Source organism: Oncorhynchus nerka, linkage group LG15, assembly GCF_034236695.1.
Source record: "Oncorhynchus nerka isolate Pitt River linkage group LG15, Oner_Uvic_2.0, whole genome shotgun sequence".
Taxonomy (NCBI): Eukaryota; Metazoa; Chordata; class Actinopteri; order Salmoniformes; family Salmonidae; genus Oncorhynchus; species Oncorhynchus nerka.
Window position 1 is genome coordinate 36862024 of NC_088410.1, and position 19572 is coordinate 36881595.

At 45.9% G+C, this 19572-nt stretch overlaps 1 protein-coding gene across 4 annotated transcripts in view; it reads right to left on the reverse strand.

Moving 5' to 3' along the window:
• The window catches only part of LOC115142603 (E3 ubiquitin-protein ligase SMURF2-like), an 83535-nt gene that overhangs the window by 20698 nt on the left and 43265 nt on the right, over nucleotides 1-19572 (reverse strand). For 2 of the 4 annotated variants that reach the window (XM_029682184.2, XM_029682183.2), the window contains exons 2-11: nucleotides 18635-18673; nucleotides 15628-15736; nucleotides 11485-11618; nucleotides 8594-8659; nucleotides 8039-8123; nucleotides 7446-7529; nucleotides 6113-6330; nucleotides 2034-2118; nucleotides 503-661; nucleotides 157-225 (exon numbers count right to left, since the gene is read on the reverse strand). In XM_029682184.2, coding sequence (XP_029538044.1) covers nucleotides 157-225; nucleotides 503-661; nucleotides 2034-2118; nucleotides 6113-6330; nucleotides 7446-7529; nucleotides 8039-8123; nucleotides 8594-8659; nucleotides 11485-11618; nucleotides 15628-15736; nucleotides 18635-18673 — 1048 coding nt within the window. Of the gene's footprint in view, nucleotides 1-156; nucleotides 226-502; nucleotides 662-2033; nucleotides 2119-6112; nucleotides 6331-7445; nucleotides 7530-8038; nucleotides 8124-8593; nucleotides 8660-11484; nucleotides 11619-15627; nucleotides 15776-18634; nucleotides 18674-19572 lie in introns of all 4 variants that reach the window. The other 2 variants (XM_029682182.2, XM_029682181.2) reach the window with 1 other exon arrangement.

Here is a 19572-nt window from a genome sequence, read left to right on the forward strand (position 1 = left end):
GGTTGAGTGGTGTGTCAGTGTTGTTATTTGTCACCCCTGAAGTGTGTGTGTGTGTGTGTGTGTGTGTGTGTGTGTGTGTGTGTGTGTGTGTGTGTGTGTGTGTGTGTGTGTATGTATGTATGTATGTATGTATGTATATATAGGGAGGAGGGTTACCTGAGGTTAGTGTTCTGGCTCTGGCTCTCCATGGCCACGCGGGAACCGTTTGGACCAGGGCCGTTTGGACTAGGGAGGAAAAGAGGGAGAGAGCAACAAACCAACAGTGATATAAAATGGGACAAAAAGATCTGACGCCATCACACAGCAGATGGATCAACTAACAGCAGGCAGAATGCTTCCTCAACATTTTTGCTACCATGATAATTTACTGTGATCTAGAAAATAAGCAAACCCAGTGTTTTCAGCTAAAGGCATGACCCCTGAGTAGACCACTAGATTAAAAGTAAAGACCCCAGCTCGAGTCAAAGGTCACAGCCTGAATAGTGACAGTGTTTGCACTCACTTGAGGACCAGGTGGAGGTTGGCGGAGAGGCGCGGGTCGGTGAACTGCGTGGTTCGGTTGTTGTGGTCCACAAAGTAGACGCGTCCCGTTGCCGTGTTGCGGATCTCCCAGCCCGGCGGCAGAGGACCCAGCTCCTCACAGTTGACGTTGCTCAGATCCCTGGGCATGAAAATAGGACCACAGGAGACCGTGAAGACAACTAAACCATAACCACGTAAACCCATCGCTCACTCAACCTAGGGTGCTAAAACAACAAGGGTATAACGCAATGAGCATAATAATACAGTATTTACTACGATTATCATTATACTTTATTGAGTTTTAATCTAGGTTAATGAGAGTATATTATCTTTTATAGTGTAAGAACCAGGATATTATAGTACAAATCGACTTGTAAACACAGTCACTACTGTTGGCAGTCTTTATTCTACCAGTTAGGTAGGATTATTGAGTGCAATTTGTATTTTCTAAGTACACAACAAATCTTTTCTTCCAAGTATAAAAAGGACATCCCAGAGGCAAGCCTAAATTCAACTCAACAGAGTTGGATCGATCGCAAAACATCTGAGAAAACACTTGAATAAATTCCAAAAACTCCCTATCGGTCTCTACTCCCCCATAGACCTACATTCTTTGCTGTTGAAACCTAAAACCCTGAAGTGGGATGTATTAACTGTCCACTAAGGACTCATCACTAAAGCAGTCTGCACATGCCTGGCTAAGCTGTTTCATTACATAATGGGTGTTTGTAACTCGTTCTGGGCCAAATGACCATGATTCAAGGTTGAATCCTAAGGATATTGAATCTCTGAAGACCAAGACATTGATAAGTTCATTATTTGGGATAAATCGGTGTGCTTGTGTGTGTGTGTGTGCGTATTAGCGCATCAATGAACAAGAAATACTCAGTGGAGGTGAGGAAAGGTCAGGGTTCACAACCAGGGCGGCAGCTAGCCTAGTGGTTAGAGAGTTGGGCCAGTAATCGGAAGGTTGCTGGATCGAATACCCGAGCCGACAAGGTAAAAATCTTTCGTTCTGCCCATGAGCAAGGCAGCCCCCCGCCCTTGTTCCTCGGGTGCTATGGATGTCGATTGGCAGCCCCCTGCACCTCTCTGATTCAGAGGGGTTGGGTTAAATGCACATTTCAGTTGACACATTTCAGTTGAAATACATTCAGTTGGACAAGAAGAAAACAGACTGAAACAGGGAGTTCTACCTGGACTTAAGAGACATTTTATGACCCGGGAGACAGACCAAAAAGACAGTGAAAGATCACAATTGTCAAAGTTTCTAGTCAATGTGAAGGAGAGAGAGCGAGTGACAGCGACAGATTGCTTTACGTATGGCTATTTTGACCCTTCATTATTGTTGTTGTCCCGTTGACAATATTGATTATTATTTTAATTATGTTTAATATTGTAAATCTCCAAAGTAAGCTTGGGCAAATGTACATTATTACCTCATGTCAATAAAGCAAATTGAATTGAGAGAGAGACGGAGGTGAGTGTGTGTGTTTCATAGCACTGTGTACCTGGGCACTCGAGGGTCGTGCCATGTGCTGACGCCCGTCTGGGTGTGGAGGAAGTACACCTGACCCTGCTGCGTGGTTCTTTGCTCTGTGAGGGGAGGGGCACAAAAAGACAACGTTGTGAGAAAAGCGGAGGCAATCTTAAATGGCACACCCTTTTGTTCTTCAATTCTCTCAACTTAAACGGCACACAAATTCGTATTTATGTTCCAAAAATCTGGACAGGACACCAGAGTGAACCACCCAGTATGAGTGCACTGACGGTGACAGGGCACCAGTGTGTGTGCGCGCACGAGCGCTCCTCGTGCATGCACATCTAGTCCCTCATTCATCCCCATTAACCCCGATTTCCTTCCGACAACACATATTCCACCCAGCTCACCTCTCACTCCCTCAGTTCCACCCAACGGGTCAAGAGTCACTGACTGAGTCGAAGGAGAAAAACGCCCCCCCCCCCGGCCTTAAGTGAGTCACCTCTGCCAAGAACATTGGGCATTTTCAGGGGCCTGGATCACCGCCATTCTAACTGAATGGCATTCATCACCACCCTTATCATTTCCTTCACAGACTCTCTGGTTCAGTTCTTCTACAGAGCTCTGTGTTGAGCCTGGAGTTTATGGAGTTCAACACAGAGGCCCAAGAGCTCTGCAGGAGATATACACCGAGTGTACAAAACATTCCAGGACATAGACCGACCAGGTGAAATGATAGGCTATGATCCCTTATTGATGTCACTTGTTAAATCCACTTCAAAACAGTGTAGATGAAGGGGAGGAGTCAGGTTAAATGAGGATTTGTTAAGCCTTCAGACATGGACTGTGTATGTGTATACCATACAGAGGGTGACTGGGCAAGATGAAAAATGTTGGTGCCTTTGAACGAGGTATGGTAGCAGGTGCCAGGCGCACCGGTTTGTGTCAGGAACTACAACGCAGCTGAGTCTTTCACGCTCAACAGTTTCCCCGTGTGTATCAAGAATGGTCCACCACCCAAAGGACATCCAGCCAACTTGACACAACTGTTGGAAGCATTGGAGTCACCATGGGCCAGCATCCCTGTGGAAAGCTTTCGACACCTTGTAGAGTCCCTGCCCCGACGAATGTTTGGTATACACCGTAAACCCTCATCATTTATGAACTTGCTAAGTTGTGTCGTATATTAAAATAGGAGGTAGAAATAGAGGATGGGGAACTTCCACAGAACAGGGAGATTGTGGTGACTGGTGGGCTGGCGTTGTAAATCAGTGTTTTGCTACAGCATATTAAATAATGGTGCAATACACTCGACTGTTGACGTCCGACATGTCAATGTTTTTAGTTGTATCTGTCCCTATCAAATGAATCTCGTCCTCAGGCTAACCACTACATATATACAGAGAGAGAAAGAATTGGCTGGCGGACGTGATTACAAGCAAATAAGCCATTAAATACATAATTGAATTGTGTGTTGGTCTCTGGCTGTGAAAGTCAAACTGGTCCAACACTGTGTGCATGGGGTGCTCAAAATAGCTGCAATCCATAGCAACAGCCTAGCAACCACCAGCCTGTAGTACTTAAATCATATTGCATAATGTATGTAATACGTTCCATCTGCATGTATAATGTATACAAGACTGAGGCTGTACAGAGGGAACAACAACATCTGACGCTTTGACAAGACGTGGGGTTGACCAAAAACACCCAAATGAAAACCAGTTCCCCTCGAATGCACCCTTTCCTGTCCTCCACATGGGGGAAATCTTCTTTCTCTCCCTTCCCTTCAATCACTCTCCTCCTCTTTGGCTTGCTCCCCCTCTCCATCTCTCCTTTGTGGGAATATCACTCTGCACTGCGAGAACACTTTGGAGCGCTGGGAAGTGTTCGCAAACACGGGGAAGAGAGGAGAAGAGGGGTGAGGAGAGAAGAGGGGCCTTGAAAACACAGCCTGCGCTGATTGCAGCTGTCATGATGTGGTGCCGTGGGAAGAGGGAAGCTGAGAGAGGGAGGAAAGGAAGGAGAGAGGGGGAGGGAGCTGAGAAACGTAGGGAGGGACAGAGGGATCTAGAGAGACAGGGAGGGGGAGAGAGGGAAGGAGGGGTGAAGGCTGTGGTTGTAGCAGCAGGGAGATTGTTGTACTACCCCTCAAAGGCTGACAACAAAGCCATGTTTGCCCTGGTTTTACGCTGCTACAGTAGAAGTCGGAGGTTTACATACACCTTAGCCAAATACAGATAAACTCTGTTTTTCACAATTCCTGACATTTAATCTTAGTAAAAATTCCCCGTCTTAGGTCAGTTAGGATCACCACTTTATTTTAAGAATGTGAAATATCAGAATAATAGTAGAGAGAACGATTTCTGTAAGCTATTTAAGCATTCCCAGTGGGTCAGAAGTTTACATACACACTCAATTCGTATTTGGTAGCGTTATCTTTAAATGGTTTAACTTGGGTCAAACGTTTCGGGTAGCCTTCCACAAGCTTCCCACAATAAGTTGGGTGAATTTTGGCCCATTCCTCCTGACAGAGCTGGTGTAACAGTCAGGTTTGTAGGCCTCCTTGCTCGCACATGTTTTTTCAGTTCTGCCCACAAATGTTCTATAGGATTGAGGTCTAGGCTTTGTGATGGCCACTCCAACACCTTGACTTTGATGTCCTTAAGCCATTTTGCCACAACTTTGGAAGTATGCTTGGGGTCATTGTCCATTTGGAAAACCCATTTGGACCAAGCTTTAACTACCTGACTGATGTCTTGAGATGTTGCTTCAATATATCCACATAATTTTCCTCCTCATGATGCCATCTATTTTGTGAAGTTCACCAGTCCCTCCTGCAGCAAAGCACCCCCACAACATGATTACCCACCCCATGTTTCACAGTTGGGATGGTGTTCTTCGGCTTGCAAGCTAAAAAACTTTTTCTCCCCAAAAATACGATCTTGTCCCATGTGCAGCTGCAAACCGTAGTCTGGCTTTTTTATGGCGGTTTTAGAGCAGTGGCTTCTTCCTTGCTGAGCGGCCTTTCAGGTTATGTCCATTTAGGACTCTAGGAGACAGAACACATCTCCTTCCTGAGCGGTATGACGGCTGCATGGTCCCATGGTGTTTATACTTGCGTACTATTGTTTGTACAGATGAACGTGGTACCTTCAGGCGTTTGGAAATTGCTCCCAAGGATGAACCTGATTTTTGGAGGTCTACCATTGAATTTTTCCTGAGGTCTTGGCTGATTTCTTTTGATTTTCCCATGATGTCAAGCAAAGACGCACTGAGTTCGAAGGTAGGCCTTGAAATACACCTCCAATTGACTCAAATGATGTCAATTAGCCTATCAGAAGCTTCTAAAGCCATGACATCATTATCTGGAATTTTCCAAGCTGGTTAAAGGCAGTCAATTTAGTGTATGCAAACTTCTGACCCACTGGAATTGTGATACAGTGAATTATAAGTGAAATAATCTGTCTGTAAACAATTATTGGAAAAATGACTTGTGTCTTGCACAAAGTAGATGTCCTAACCGACTTGCCAAGACTATAGTTTGTTAACAAGAAATTTGCGGAGTGGTTGAAAAGCGTGTTTTAATGACTCCAACCTAAGTGTAGGTAAACTTCCGACTTCAACTGTACGTGGACACTGCAGGGTCCATGAATTCCTTCCACTGATAATTACAGTGTGTGCCTTCATGTGTGCGTACGTGTGTGTGTGTTCGTGTGACACTGTAGCTCTGAGTCAGGTCAGTTGAGGTGTGTTTATGTAAGCATGTGACTGTGCTTACAGAAGCCTTTGGCACATCATGCTGGCTGAGTGAGCGAGCGTGTCTCTCTCTCCTCGATAATGAGTAACTGTACACATATCCCTTAGGTAGGTCAGGCAGAGGGTGTTGTGTGTCTCTGACTGCACCCCTGTCCTCTGCCCTCTCCATATCCCTTAGGTAGGTCATGCGGGTTTGGGTGTGTGTCTGTAACCACATCACCTGACCATCATATCCCCTAGGCAGGTCAGGCAGTGTGTATACATTAGTTATGTGAACGTGTGTGTGTTAGTGTACATGTTTGTGTGCAGGTCTTTGTATGCCGGTACGTTTTTTTTTGTGTGTGTGGGTCTCACCGTATCCCTCTGGCAGGTCCGGCGGGGTGTGGAGGTGGGTCCTGCTCATGTAGTTCCTGTGTCTCTGGGAGCGGACGCGTCTCTCCTGGACACGCGGGTCACTGCCACTGCTGGGCAGCACACCGATGGCTGCTCCGTTGGGTGTCATGACCGGCGTGTTCTCATCCACCACGCAGCTGAGGGGCCGCCCGGAGGGGCTGGAGTACTCAGACGCCGGCCTGAAAAAGGGGAGGGACACACACACAAATAATGGGATAATATCTAAGAAAGTGTGCACATTTGATTGGGTATTGTTTGTGTGTGTGTGTGTGTGTATGTGTGTGTATGTGTGTGTGTGTGTAAACGTGTGACGGCGTCAGACTGTTTGTCCCCCTGCCTGTGTTGTGTGTGTGTGTGTGTGTGTTAACGTGTGACAGCGTCAGACTGTTTGTCCCCCTGCCTGTGTGTGTGTGTGTGTGTGTGTCTGTCTTAGTGGCAGTCTAGTCCATGAGAGTGGCAGGAAAGCAACTGATAAGATGACTGGTCAAAGGGAGCGAGAAAAGGAGAGGAGAGAGCCCCCCCTCCACTCCCCCAGACTACTTTGTCTGGCTATCCAGGGCCGCTGACGCCTTGGTTCCCCTTCGACAACCCCGCCCCACGCCTTAACCCCTGCCTCGCCCACCTCCTCTCCCCTAACCCAATCCCACAGCACACCCCTCACGCTTAAAAGAAAAATAGGAAGGCCAGCTCCAGAGGGGTAATTTATTTGTTTGCTTACTTCCCTATTGGCTCCACTGATACGGGGGCCAAGTAAGGAAGGCAACAGTTGTTCCAGGATAAAGGTGGGCCAAGCCAAACCTGGCTGGCCCTATTTATGGGACTGAGCCTTTCAGGAAATTGATAGGAACTCACTCATTAGGCTGCCCTGTGACTGGTTTGTTTTCCTTTTACAATAGTGCATGGATTGCCTATTTTCTGGGTCAGCCAGGCACAATATACTACCAGACAAGCTTGGGGTTGTTGTGGCATATAAGCCATGGTTTCCCTTAGGACTTAGATGGGAGAGGTTGAGTGCCCTTTTTAAGGGAAACGTAAGGAAGATAGACTAATAAACAGGACAGAGGTGAAGAGGGAGGTTGATGATGTGTTGTATTATAAAGTAAAGAATGTCTGGACTATTTATGTAAATTACAGATGATGGATTTGACCTTTGGTACTCAGTGTGTGAAGAAACGGTCTGCTGGATGTTGGCAGCACTCCAGGGTCAGTAGCTTCTGAGGGAGATTCCATCTGGTGCAAAGGTAGGTAGTGTGTGTGTGTGTGTGTGTGTGTGTGTGTGTGTGTGTTGACGTACCGGGTGGGCCTCTCCCATTGAGTGGTGCGTGTGATGTGGTTAAGGTACTGGATCCGACCAGAGGCTGTTCTCCGCTCCTCCCAGCTGATACAGACGGACAGACACACAGGAAGACAGACACAGTGAGCAACAGACCAAGGAACAAGTATTTCCATATGCATTAGAATTGTTTTTATCCAACCAGATTCAATATGCCCCTATTCCAACCAGATTCAGATCAACTTTCAAGCTAAACCTTATACAATAACAAACAACGTAAATCTAATAGCGGATTTATGCTTGATCCGGCTTGCAGAGGCAAAATCGAGCCCCTCACAAATTTTGTAACAACTAAGAGGGTTCCGTATAACATCGGCATGACTGGTTGATGGTAGGAGGGGGCAGGATGTCCTGTATAAACACAAACTCACTTCCTTGACAACAGTTCTGCTCAACAGCTCTGCTACACAAAGTGAAATAAGTATGAATGCCCTGACTTAAAATGCTGTACGGCCAACGCAAACGCCAGATTGGCCATGCAGCGCCTCTCATTGGAAACATGCAAACTGGTACATAATGTAGCTTTAGTCTTAAGAAACATCCGGAGGCCTTACCCATCAGGTAAATCATTATCAAACAGACGGCTGCAGTCCACCACGGGGCCTCCTGTGCCGATACGGTCTCTGGACTGTAGACTCACTGGAGACAGGTGACAACAGCAGCAGTTAGAACAATATCATGCAATGCTGTATAACTAAGGCCATGAGAATGAGATTATCCTAACCAAGGGAAACTCTCAACCCTAGTTGAACTGGGGCTCAGTGTTCTTCCTGGTCAGGTCACAGTCTGGAAAAGAACTCCAACACTAAAAGCAGTGTGTGGTGAGGTAAACCCAGAGTACTGAGACACCGGATCCAGAGAGCCCCGTCTGTGTTGTGCAAACAGACTCCGTGGAAACCTAAGAGGTCAAAGGTGGTTTTACTTAGAAACGGGACGACGAGTCATGGCTTTCCTTTCAGACAGTCCGATGATAGTGGCGAAACATCCACCAGACCCGTGGTTGTGTCAGACAACCACAGGTTGGGCCAAAGTGTGTTTTTGTGTGTGTGTGTGTGTGTGTGTATGCGCGTACTTGTGAGCTGTCCATAGCACTGCACAGATCTACTCACCAACTATCTGGCCTCTCACTGTGTCGTTGTCATTGGGGCCCAGCTTGTTCAGGTCCAGTCTCTGATCTGTGGGGTTAGAAGAAAAACAATATTAATGAGCAAAGAATAACTTATTATTCCCCAAGGGAATTTCTAAAGCTTAATGGAATTATATCTGTCTGGCCTTAGCATTGAGTAAGGACAAGACAAACACTGCTATAACAATACTGCTATGTCATCACCACAAGAGCAACATCATACCAGCCAGCAGCATCCCACTGCTGGCTTGCCTCTGAAGCTAAGCAGGGTTGGTCCTGATCGGTCCCTGGACGGGAGACCAGATGCTGCTGGAAGTGGTGTTGGAGGGACAGTAGGAGGCACTCTTTACCTCTGGTTTAAAAAAAGATCCCAGGGCAGTGATTGGGGACATTGCCCTGTGTAGGGTGCCGTCTTTCGGATGGGACGTTAAACTGGTGTCCTGACTCCCTGTGGTCACTAAAGATCCCATGACACTTATCGTAAGAGTATGGGTGTTAACCCCGGTGTTCTGGCTAAATTCCCAAGCTGGCCCTCATGCCATCTTGGCCACCTAATCATCCTCAGCTTACAATTGGCTCATGCATCCCCCCCTCTTCTCACTTGTAACTATTCCCCAGGTTGTTGCTGTCAATAAGAATGCATTCTCAATCAACTTACCTGGTAAAATAAGGGTTAAAACACAATCCTCATACAACAAACCACTTTCCCTTCAAAACAAGAGGTGAAGAAAACTTTAATACCTTGGACAACAAGAGAAATATGAACAGATGACGACTAACAGTCACAGAGCACGACATCAAATCTGCCTATGAACAAGATCGTCAGCTAATGGAAGGAGGCCTACACTAATAAAGGGGTCTCCATTTCACAGTGCAGGTTAAGCCCTGATCCCAAATCAGCCATAGCTGCTCTCCCTCTACTCATCCCAAAACATCCTAGACATGTCAGCTCCTATTAGCTAACTCTTTGGTCTGGGTCAGGGGGAGCAGAAAGTGAGAGCACACCCTAGGCTACGGGAGACAGGTGGTGGTGGGGGGGGTGTCTTCCTGACAGACAGCACTGTACTGTGGATTGGGGATCTGTTCCGGATACGTGTCTAGACTAAACAGGGGCGGCCTAGGGGTTACAAGGCTGGAATAGTAAGCAGCTTTCAGAGGAGTAAAAAAAGAGACTAAGTGAAACTGTATCCTGGCCCTGCAAACATCTGAGGTGCATTGAAGAAAAAAAAGAAGGAAAGGGCAGGGGGGACAAGCTCAGATGAAAGGAAAGAGCAGGAGAATACAAAGGGTAGGAGAACCAAAAATACCACACAAAAAAAAACACGACACTGTCTACACAACATATGTAGGCTTAATTACCAGTGTATCAACAGTACACGTCTCTCTGTATACAAGTCTTGCCACCCAGACAGTGCATAGACGATATAACGCTAAAATGACTGACCCATGTATACATTCTATACATACTGTCCGCCATCACAAGACGCACCAAAACCAGTTTAAATAAACTATGGTACAATAAGACAACAACAAAAAGGATAGAATCCTGAGGCCTGCCATTTGTAACTAGGACAAAGAGCTCTGAGGTTAGTGTCCAGTGCGTGTGTGTGTGATGCTACAGTAAGTTGCAGTACAGGAAGTTGTAGAGCTGTACCGGGCCAGACTGTTAGGAAACGGAGCGGCAGCAGAAGAGGCCCCTAGAGACTGTGGTGGCTGGACCACAGACAGACAGGCGGGCAGGGGCGGGTTATGTGAGGACTGGTGCTTTGCGACAGCCTGTCTCCCTTGTTGTCCACATCAGCAGCATCTACCCATACTGACTGGCTTCAGTGCCACACTGTCTGACTGACCATTTCTAGAGGACTCTCACCGCTTAGGGAGAAAACCGCTGAGTGGTATAGATAGTTATACAGATATACTATAGATGGAGGGTGAGGAAAGTAGGGCAGTTAGATGTACAATTAGGACTACATCACAGCATAGCAATATACTGTAAGTGGAGACAGCTAGTTTAACAGCCTAGCTAGCATCTTTAACCGTTAAATGGTATAGCTTGGCTGAAAAGAGCAATGCTCTATACCTACGGTTGTTCACTGGTAATGCTAGCAGTCGGGTGGGACCCAGTCTGAATGCAGCAGCTAACGGCTAACAAGCCAGGTAAAACAAAGGAATAGACTTTACAGAAAGTACTCATTAAGAAGCAGTCACTGCAAGAGTAGAAAAGGGAGACAGCACGTCTACATCACATACAGTTAGTCTGTGTCTGAAATGACAGCAGGCCGGGTGTGTGTATGTGTGTGTTTCCTTTCACGCTAGAGGTGGAAACCCCAGGGAGTGTGTTTGAGCTGGCACTGCCAGGCGTTGTCGAGACTCCCAACTCCCAAGAGCCCCCTATCCCGCTCTCAATGGCATCCGTCTCACCAGGCCAGGCAGCGCCAACCAGCTCCGTGCCCTAGCCAGTCAGACTGGCACCTGATACCCAGGGAGGGAGCGGGCAGAGCGGAGCAGCGACAGTGCCAGACTCCCAGATGGACGTCAATCAATAGGGTTTAATGGCAGGTGTGTGTGTGTCTAATAGGGCCTTCTAGGCAGTGGGGCAGGACAGAAGCCTGTCTCGTCTTTGATGTGGTCTATAAATCAGATCACGCGTTGCGTACTAGGAGTGGAATAATGATGAATAGAGGGGGGAATGTGTGTCTGGGTTTGAGTCATCGTTGGGAGGTTTTTTGCTGTCTCACACTAGACAGACCACCGCTAGACAGACGCACACTGTGTAAAGCACACTCACACATTCACATACATTTTTGCTCAAATGTGCACGATCCCAAATTAATTATTGCTCTAATACATGCTTGAATGCACACACACACTTACAGCCGGTGTCTTTGAGGCGGTTGATGGCGTTGGAGAGAAGGCGTACACAGCCCAAGAAGCCGGCCCCCTGCTTCTTGTGAATCTTCTTGTGGTTCCACACACTGATGGTGATGGAGTCAGACTTCCCAATGTACCTGTGGATGATAGAGAGTCCCTTTAATGAGTCACTAAATACATAACAGACCAAACGATGTGTGTGTGTGTGTGTGTGTGTGTGTGTGTGTGTGTGTGTGTGTGTGTGTGTGAGAGAGAGAGAGAGAGAGAGAGAGAGAGAAAATGTGAGCGAGGTAGTCGTTTTAATATGCATCTTTTAATATCTTTAAATGCATCACTTATAACACTGAGTGGGTCTGTGTCTCATCAGTGTGCTTTTGGAGTGCCGAGTCATTATCCCAGGGTAACAGCAAAGCTAATAAGGAGAGACGTACATCTCATACACACCTGCACATACATACCGAAGAGGATGACCTACTAAAGAAACAAGTGTGTACACAAAGTCACATCACAGAACATATGGAGGGGTTCTGATGTCTAAATGAATCTGATTACAGTGTGCCAACTGTCCACGATGACGACGATGAAGCTGCTTGTCTTGCTATAAGGTCAGCCTAGTCATCATGAATCAGAGAGAGGAGAACCCCTCGTCTCCCCTCTGCACCACAGTCTCCCAGACAGACAGCACTTACAGTAACACACACTGACTGGTCTAATTACAGCTTTCCCAACACTGCTGCCAACTCAGCCCTCCTCCATGGGTACGTATATATCATGAAGGGTTTCCTGGAGAAGAGTTTCCCAGAGCGCACATAGAAGATGCACATGGCCCATACTGTTGAAGGGGGTGGGGAGAGGTTGTCTAGTCAGTTTTCAAATTTGCTCACTCACAGTGTCTCCTTTTGTCAATAGACAAGTCAGCTCAAATATCTGATACTAATATCACTGGCAACTGATGTCTGTGGACGATATAAATGCTTCCATTGAGGAGTATGACTTTTTGCATAGTTCCGTCTTTAAAGGAGTGATGAAATGAAATGAAACTTTAATCTAAGCACATTAAATCTAAGCTGGTTTGTCTTTTCATATTAAAAGCCTTGCTTGCATTGTGGGTTGAAATTTCCACCTGCTGTCTGATCTAGATTTGGATAAAGGCTTCAAACCTAAGCCAAGTTACTCCACCTCTACACTGTGGTGGTAATGCATGGGCCAACAACATGATTTGGAGTGTGTGTGTGTTGCAAACCCAGGCTGCGTTTAAGGGGAAATGAGAGAGCAGACCAGACAGTGACCTAGCGTCTGGGGCTTTGAAAATGAGGACAGGTAAACACAATTTCCTCAGTCAAAATGACTTGAGGAAGACACACGTGTACACACACACACACACATTTGTGAAACCATGTGCAGTCTGGCTTTGCAGGTAGAGCCCGTGATTAGAACAGTGCTTACCGCAGCAAATTAAGGAGGAGAAAGAAAAAGAGAGAGAGAGAGAGAGAAGGAAACCCTCTTGTCCATGCATACGGCTAAGTATAGCTATATGATAATACCACAGTATGGTAAGTATTACTTACAGAGCCTCAGTCTAGCTAGTCTGAAGAGCTTTTCATTTCAAGTGGGTGTAAGCATGCCAATCAGATCTCGGATCAGTTTACTCTTCCATATCCCTTACCTCATTAGGGTGGAACACTTAACTGGCCTTCGATCGGTTTCTAAGCTGATGATTCAACAAGTTCGCCAATTCACTGGTTTGTGACTGATGGTGACTGGTGAGCTGGGGTGGCACAATGGGAGACATCTAGTCATGCCACTTGGTGCCCAGTCACGCCAGTCTGCCAGCTCAGATAGGGTTAAAGGTAATGAGGCTAGATATAGACATCTAGACTAATCGACGGCCCAGACAGACGACACCGTCACACTTCCTCCCCTGGCGGCTGGCGAGACCAGCTCTGCCTTCTGGGATGACAGCACGGCAGCCACCTGCTCTGGGTTTCCTGTGCCGAGAGGGACGAGCGATTAGGGAACCGGGGAGGGAGAGAGGGGAGGAGGCTGGTGAGGAGGATAGCGTGGTCGGTGCAGTGAGAGGAGGAGTGTGAATGGGTTTTCACCAATCAAGGCCTCTGAAAAGTACAACCGTCAATTGCATCAATTAACTTCTCTATGGAAATATGAAATACCGCCTTCTACCGTATAAATTGATCAAGGGCTCTAACATACAGTATGAAGCTAAAATGGGTCACATATTCACCCAGATTGGTTCCTACAGAGGGCAGCGACAGCGCTTACGGGCCTTGTGCTCTAAAACAACCCCTTTACTATTCATGACGTCTCTAGCTTGCCTAAGGGATATACAGTGCATTAGCATCCCATTGGGAGCTCCATCACCTGGCACTCTCTAATGCTGCCTGCCCTGCTGCAGGCGCTAACGCAGCATATATGAAAACAGAGCAGGGCAGAATGTATGCTCCTCAAGCTCCAAACACAGTCTGAACTAATACATGTTTTGACAGCTCTCTCTTTTCTGGTTAAATGGCCTCTGTCTGCAAACGTATAACTAGATAAGTTACGCTGTAATTGCAAAATCAATGACTATTAGTGAAAACTGCAATGACAAAACTCAGCCTGTTTTGCAGTACACAAACACTAGTCAATGGGTGTGTGTCACACACTACTTGACTGTGCCCTATTTCTTCAATGTGTACACTCATACACTCAACCCCATGCATTTCAAACTAAAAGCATTGGATTGGTGTATTTCGCACACCAGTACCTTCCATGAATGTGCACATAGGGCGGATGAAGGATGTATTCTGCAGTAACTGTAATGACCTGTAGTCCAGACGGCTACACTACAGTAGCAGACCCACAGAGAGGGGGCTGCTGGGTAGGCTGTGTGCTGAGCAATTAGCTTGGCCTGGTGTGGAGGGAGGTGTGGAGAGCAGTGGCAACCTGCCAGCCAACAGGCTGAGGCTGAAGGCTCCATCTGTGGCTGTGCTCCTTGGCATGTCAGCCATTTCCTGTGACAGAGCCCTGGGGTCAGGGGTCACTGGCAGGGGCGACTCCCCTAAGACCAGTGGAGAGGCAAGTGTTTGAAGACAAGCATGGCGGGGGGGGGGCACACATGGAAAAATAGACACAGCGAGAGAGACAGACAGAGACATCTACATGTGTGCGCAAAGCTAGCAAATATGTCTTCCTGCTGCAGTGCCAAACGGATGTTTTTTTCGTTTTTTTCTTTCTTGGGGACCTAATTGATGATGTAACTACATTCTCTGTATTATTCAATCTGTGCATAGTGGTTTGGTGCCAAGACACCCACATCTCTGCATAGTTCCCCAATGCTTTTGTAACACACACACCCCTCTCTCCCCATTTCTAGCTTTCTCTCCTCTTCACCCGCTCCCTCCCGCTACATCCCTCTCCTGTAACGCATTGCCAGTAGGTCCTTTGGGTCCAGTGGCGATTACTCCCTAGAAGAGCATGTAAAGCTTGCTGCGCAACATTCACAACACATGGCTCATTTCAGTCCAAATATTCAGTCGGACAGTCGCAATGGTTAGACTAGAGTTGCGTCTGAAATGGCACCCTATTCACTATAAAGTGCACTACTTTTGACCAGGACTTTAGTCAAAAGTAGTGCACTACATAGGGAATAGGGTGCCATTTCAGACTAGCCTTAGAGTGAGCGTGCAGCAGCCCAGTCAAAAGGCCTCAAATGGTTTATGGTGGGTGTTCCTGTACATTAGCACGGGAAGGGAGGGTAACCTGCTGCATTCCTCGCACGCTTATCATAGCAGCACATGGAGACGCCACAGCTTAGTCAATGGAACCAGAACAGCGTGATAACATTGAAAACCATAGTCAACATGGGAGGTTGTGTTAGCAGTTGTCTGTAGTTCTTTGGCATCCATTATAGGAAGTGGTTTCTTCAGGAGATGACAGTGAGTTCCACCAAATCCAGACCCTAGTCCCTACACACGCCAGACGTTCCTCCTGGGGACGAGGTTATGGGATGAGGTTATACTATTACTTCCTACTAGGCACTTTTGAAGCTCTGAAAGGATAAATTCCACCTTACGAAGACATGGTGAAACAAGGGTTTATAGGTCTAAGGTGGTCCCCCCCAGTCTAGAGACTTCCCTGGTGACTTACAGGTCATAATGTTGGTTCCACTTGGGGTCCAGCGTGTTCCTCACGGTGTCCGTGGAGTGGCATTGCCCCGAGCCGTCCACCACCACTTTGGCAAAGGGGTCAGGCAGCCCTGTGGAGGAGGAGCCAAAATGGAGGATTGTATTCACAACTGTGGATGGCATAGAAACAATGGAGTCAATGGAACTATATTCACAGTATGGTTAATTTATCTAGCATGGAAAAAGTGTTGATATTAAATGGAGGATGTGTGCCTGAATAAGTTTCTAGGTAACTGTATTCACAGGCTGATGGCATAGAAACAATGACTATGAACAGACCTAAATTCACATAATATTAATTATCTAACATGAAGATATATTATAGCTGAAATTGGATAGAAAACATGAGCTGGCGCACACCCAGAGAAAATTATTTTTCTGTAAAAGGTGCTGACTAAACGGCAAATAAACTATAAGCTATAAAAAAGAGAGTTGCAAACTCTATATATAAACTCCCAGTAATTTACTGGGTAAATCGGATTTACCCAGTAAATTACTGGGAGTTTATATATAGTGTGTGCAACTCTCTTTTTATAGCTTATAGCTGAAATTTGAGCCAAAATGCAGGACATGTATGTGCACGTCAAAATGATAGTTTCTATTGAACTGCATTCAAATACAACAGCTGAGTCATAAGACGGCATACAAAACAGTCATTGTCAACGGACCTTTATTTACACTGTGACTCATTCAGATAACATACATAGGAAATACTGTGTGTATATGTAGTTGTAGTTGAGCAAGCAGCTCAGAAGCATGTCATTCCACGCCAGTCTATTAGACTCATTGGAAATATGATAAGAGACGGTACACACACACTGCTACCGACCTACGCCAGATCAACGTGTCCCGCCCGTGTCATGTATAGCAGAAAGACCTGGAATGGATTGTTAGACTAGAGTAATGATGTCTATTTCAGTTGAGCTTATTCAGCAGTATTTGTAAACAAGACGTTGTTGCCAACTATTCACATTGCTGAGTTGCAATGTTGCAATCACTAGGCAGCCAACTGCATATAGGAAACAGAGTTCTCAATAGATCCACGTATATCACACGTGACACGACCTCACGATAGTTCAAATTACAATAAACATAACATTTATTAACATCATCCAGGAGAGCTGTATAGAGTGCGATATCATTTGGGCTTTGGAAACAAGTGCTTTCATAAATGTATGGCGCGGGCCTCGTTATAAGCTTTCTCGCAATGAACCAGCCTTAAGACATTTAGTTCATTTACATATCGAATTTGATTGTTCAACATCAGTTTGAGGATTTCTCATTTTGAGGCCACCTGCCATGTCCTCTTTCCACTGCTGTGGTGCTGAATTACAGTGGGAATGGGGAGTGGTGCGGGCCGGCCCAGTCATGACTAGAAGAGATCCAGCTTTTGTCAAATTAACGTCAAAAGTTGAATTGTTTTGTATTTTAGCTAACCCGAACTCTTTCCCTAACATTAACCTAATTTTTCTAACTTGCTACCAAAAGTAAAATCTGAAGTTAATTTGACAAAAGCTGCCATGACCGGCCGGCCCTGGTTATCGTAGACAGCCATGTTTAGTTAGTTATTAGGCTTACTTAAACATGTTCATGCCTCGGCTAAATTAAATTACAAAGGCTAGATTGTATTTGAAAACAGTTGTGTTTTGCTATTTATTAATGAAAGTGTTCATGCAAATAGCCTATAGGTCAGGTCGTTCGCAAATTATATTATACAACTATGTTATTTTAAGTTGTGTTTTACTGTGTAGGAGACTTGTTTTTCCTACGCTAAATGTTTTAATATTTTAAAAATAATATCCATTGTTGATTTATAGCAGGGATCAATACGCAACGGGTAAATGTTTCGCTTTTCAATAAAACCTGTCGCGTTGGTACAAGAACATTGTTCTACTTTATTTACAGGCTCTTTTATATTCTGTTAAGATTAATTACAGTAATCTAAAATGTGATTTTGAGCCCCGTGGGTGGATGCCCTAATGAGTTACGCATATGGATGTCCGGGAAATTAAAATCTTGCCGGTCACGTTGTTCGGCACCAAATTTTCCTAATGGAAACTTGGTATGCACACGCACGCACGCACACACACACACACACACACACACACACACACACACACTGTGCTCCATAGAAATGACATACTGTGTGTGACTATAGTTAGGAGTACGTGTTGCTCCAGGCAATGATACCTCCCACAGGTCAAACTTGTTGAGTCACATTCAACCCTATGCCATACTGGCAGAGGAAGCAGGGACTTCCCTCTGCAGGTGTGTGTGTGTGTGTGTGTGTGTGTGTGTGTGTGTGTGTGTGTGTGTGTGTGTGTGTGTGGGAGAATGCGTCATTTACAGGAAACTGTGCCTTAAAGCCCACAGTAATCCAATACATTCAAAGGAGATGTGCAACTGTAAAGCCTAAAGAATGTTCCAATTCACTCGCTTTACCAAAATCCTACACTATGATAATTAGCCTACGAAGAGGACGTGCCTGTGCTTTGTGTTCCATCAGAGGTATTTATTTGTGATGGGTATCTCCGTCTCGCCATTATATAAAACTACACCAGAGCCTCTGGCATAAAGCCAATGTGAAGATAGTAAGATACAGAAACCCCACAGTTAACGACCGGGTAGCCTTTCACAGTCAGCCTAATGACCGAGTAACATTAAAATACTATTAAAACTACATTAATGGTTGCTCATCTGTGTCGGTCATAACAGCAAGCGTCAGGCATTACTAGCTCATCACCGACGCTCTTCTACTTCATTGGATATCATCGGGGACTATCGTCGATGTGCATCATGAGTTCTATCTTTAATCTGTGTTCGTCAGCCAATACTTCAGGCAGACTGAGCTCCTACGGGACTCCATCTACTGAAAGCTTCAAAGCCAGCCAGCTAGCTGACAATCCCATCCCAATGCACAGGGGGAGGACAGAAATAGCACTGATACAAAAAAATTGGTTACTACTCACGGAAGAAGTCTTTCTTTGACAAGTTCTTCGCACACAGCACTGGAAGAGAAGAGAAGAAGAAACATTAGATGAGCAAAAAATGATCAGTGTGGTACAATGGAAGAGCAATATTCTGGAGCTCTAAATACAACGCAAAGCAGCTGTGGGGGGAAAAAACAAAAACATGTGAGCTTACATATTAAATAAAAACCAAAAGCACAACAGACGGCATGTGGGTCAAATAGGGGCACTGTTAGACCTATATGACAAGGCAAAGTCCGGTTTAGGCCTACACAAATAGCCTAAGCTACACTCCATTTCAATCCTTCACTCCAGGTATTTGGAGTCTGACAGATATTATGAAATGAGAACCAACTTTAGCTTGGAATCTGACCCCTGCCAGTACCTTGGATTCCTGCTCTGAATTCCAGACCCCTTTTGCGATAACCTCACTTTTGGGTGGTGCTCCCTCAGAATGTTCAACAGCTCAATTATTGGAGGATTTCTGGCTTGGCTCTACTTCGTCTTCATGGTTGCCGTGGGTAACCACTGTTGTCTGTCAGCCTGTCCGCCCATTACGAGCTAGCAGAGAGAGCAGTTAAAGAGGCTTCCCTTGTAAAATATTGAGAAGACAAGCATTCTTTCCAATATGGAGCGAATCCCTGAGGTAAGCATCACAGCCAAGAGCCAACACACAATGGCTTCCAGAAGAGAAGCTAAGATGAGATACAGGAGCACTATGCCTAGCTCTCTCGCTCACGTATACAGTTCTCTTCACCATCTCTCCAAATCTCTCTCTCCTGGTGTAATAGGGTCCAGGTGAGCCAAAGTGGGCCAAAGTCATGGAATGTCTTCCTAGTACTGCCAAGTTCTTATTGGGAGCAATAGAAACTCCGTAGGTTTGAGCAGTATACCGTATATACCATATACTGGGGTATTTGGAAAAAGCCACCGGATGT